This window comes from Penaeus chinensis, chromosome 4 (genome assembly GCF_019202785.1).
Source record: "Penaeus chinensis breed Huanghai No. 1 chromosome 4, ASM1920278v2, whole genome shotgun sequence".
In the NCBI taxonomy this organism is placed as follows: domain Eukaryota; kingdom Metazoa; phylum Arthropoda; class Malacostraca; order Decapoda; family Penaeidae; genus Penaeus; species Penaeus chinensis.
Window position 1 is genome coordinate 799699 of NC_061822.1, and position 2500 is coordinate 802198.

Sequence of the window (2500 nt, forward strand, 5' to 3'; positions counted from 1 at the left end):
TTCATTTGACAAACATTTGCAAGTTCTGATTCTAAGAACTAATATCTAAAAAAAATAGCGCTTTCATGATAAAAGATTTTGAATTCACAGCATATGGAACAAATAGTGACAACGAAAACAAATAAACAAAAAAGAAATCAAACGCTATAATGAGTCAGAAAATAACACAATCTTTAAAACGGAAGAATCTGGACCACTACGACAGGCCCTTCCCCACTCACGAGGCCGCAGTTGATGGAGATGCCCTCCCTGGCCCTCTCGCCCGTGGCGCCCGTGCGCTTGAGCCGCTCCGAGCCAGCCAGGTCCACGAAGTGGAACTTGGCGGTCAGCGTCTCGAACTCGGGCACGTCCTCCCCATCCTCCGCATCCTGCAGGGTTGCACAAGGGAAAATAAGTATAGGGAATAAAAGCAAGGCTGCGGATGCACCATATTACAGAAACAAGCGAGTAATATGTAGTGGATCTGGAAATAGTCATTTTGTTATTCGAAGGTTTAGTTACCTCTAATTTATGTGAGCTAAGAACAGCCAGTTATTGCAGAGAAAAAAATATTTACCAGTAATTCACTTCCTGAAAATCAGAACCTACAGGAGTGTATAATAACAATAACAAAAACAATACTAGCAGCATGCAACCAAGGGCCTAAAACCCGAGCGGGACGCCCGCGACCGACCTGAATGGGCGCCAGCCTCTGCTGCCGGACCAGGAGGGTGAAGATGGCGTGCGAGCGGGAGGACTGCGTGTTCATGTTGGTGGAGCCCGTGGTGCGGGAGAGCGCGCCCGCCCGCAGGCACTGCATGGTCTCGTCCAGCGAGGTCACGCTGCGGGTGGTGATGCCCGTCACGTAAATCCCTCCGCCGGCGTCCTCGTGGATGCGGATGCCGCCCTTGCCGCTGCCGGGCTGAGGGGGAGGGGGGAGGGGAGGGGGGTGAGTCACGGGGGATGTAGCGGGTCGTGAGGTCTTTCGACTTGATTTTCAAGGATTTGCTATTATTCTATCTACTTTATTCTGTTTTTATGAGGTTCGATTTGTTTTTAACGTATCTACCTTATTCTGTTTCATTTATCTTATTTCATAATCACACTGTGATCTGCTATGCTAAGTATTTCACTATTTTTGACTGCCACGGGCCATTAACAACTAAAAACAAATGCATGCATTAGAATATGTAACAAGTCTTAACTATGGTTTGAATGATATCTGATGATGATCCTGAATGAAACAGTAATAAAAATTTACGAAGCTATAAAGCTTCGGTGTTCGAAATTACGAGCTTGGTTAAACGAGTGTGAATCCTGTTTCCTTTCAAGGATAATTTGAATTTACAACAAAAAATATGTAATTACTACCTTATCTACAGTTGGTCTTACCATTACCTAGAAAAGACTTACTTCACAAGACCAAATTCATATTATCATCAGCAATATCCTTACCAGATATGCCATTGATACTCTATACTCAACAAGAAGAATTTTCAACAGTCATTTATCATATAAGCTAAGTCATTCCTCATTCATTCTAACACATTCATTAACATAACACAAAAAAAATTCCAATCCTAGTTCCTGAGTCAGCGTCACGGTTATGAAATGCGGGTTGTGTTCCCCGTAGATTTTACGCGATATAGGACGCTGCCATTCCGTACATTGTCAAGTGGGAAAAAATCCGGCCTCGTGCTCGCCTATTTTCGCCGGCAGCAGGTAAGCGTTGGTATCCACAAGATCCTGTGACAGTGTTATCGCTATGTAGGATATTTAAGGAACGTAGAACGCTCGTTGGCCTACCTTTCATTTCAATCTTCCTAACAGAGACACGGAATGTACGCGCTCTGATTTGCTATATTCTCGAGGAAAGAATGGTAAGTTCGTTCAATTTTCACAGCAGAGTTTTACATTTTGTAATATTCTAATCGCCCCTAAGCATATGCAAATCCTGTCCATTGGCACCACTATGACCGAGAAAATCTTAGCTTACTCGAGATCTTAAACATGACCACAACATTCAACTTCTGAAAATTACTACACATACACTTTTAGCATCGTCTAAATACCTTCAACGTCGATAAAATATATCCGAAATACGATGCTGATTTACATTAAATAATGTTCAAAGGTGGTCATAATTGCTTCTGCAAATAAACGATATTTAAACGACTGTCATCATGTCTTCTGTAAATAAATGATGCTTACAAACAGACATAATAATCACTTTTGTAAATACATATTCGCTCATGTCAGGAAATGACGCTTCCGGACGGACAGACGTACCTACTAAGGATGATGGACGTTCTTCCTAAACTACCAACTGACGACTTCCGTTTAAAAAGACAGAAACTCGTAATTACAAAAGGGAAATTAACGGCACCCCTTTCACAAGGAAAAATCATGAATTCGGATTTTTTCTCATAACGAAATGTTCTGCTAATATCCGATACGCTGAGCCAGAGATATACTACCTAAAAAATAAAAAATCAAGGCGAAAATGCACGCAGCAGGTTAG

The 2500-nt window shown here is 42.2% G+C and overlaps 1 protein-coding gene across 4 annotated transcripts in view; it reads right to left on the minus strand.

Annotated features, from left to right (window-relative positions):
• LOC125046425 (kinesin-like protein KIF21A) overlaps positions 1-2500 on the minus strand; it is a 232558-nt gene that overhangs the window by 20021 nt on the left and 210037 nt on the right. For all 4 annotated transcript variants that reach the window (XM_047644220.1, XM_047644227.1, XM_047644204.1 and 1 more), the window contains exons 4-5: positions 674-901; positions 222-368 (exon numbers count right to left, since the gene is read on the minus strand). In XM_047644220.1, the coding sequence (XP_047500176.1) occupies positions 222-368; positions 674-901 (375 nt within the window). The remainder of the gene's footprint in view (positions 1-221; positions 369-673; positions 902-2500) is intronic.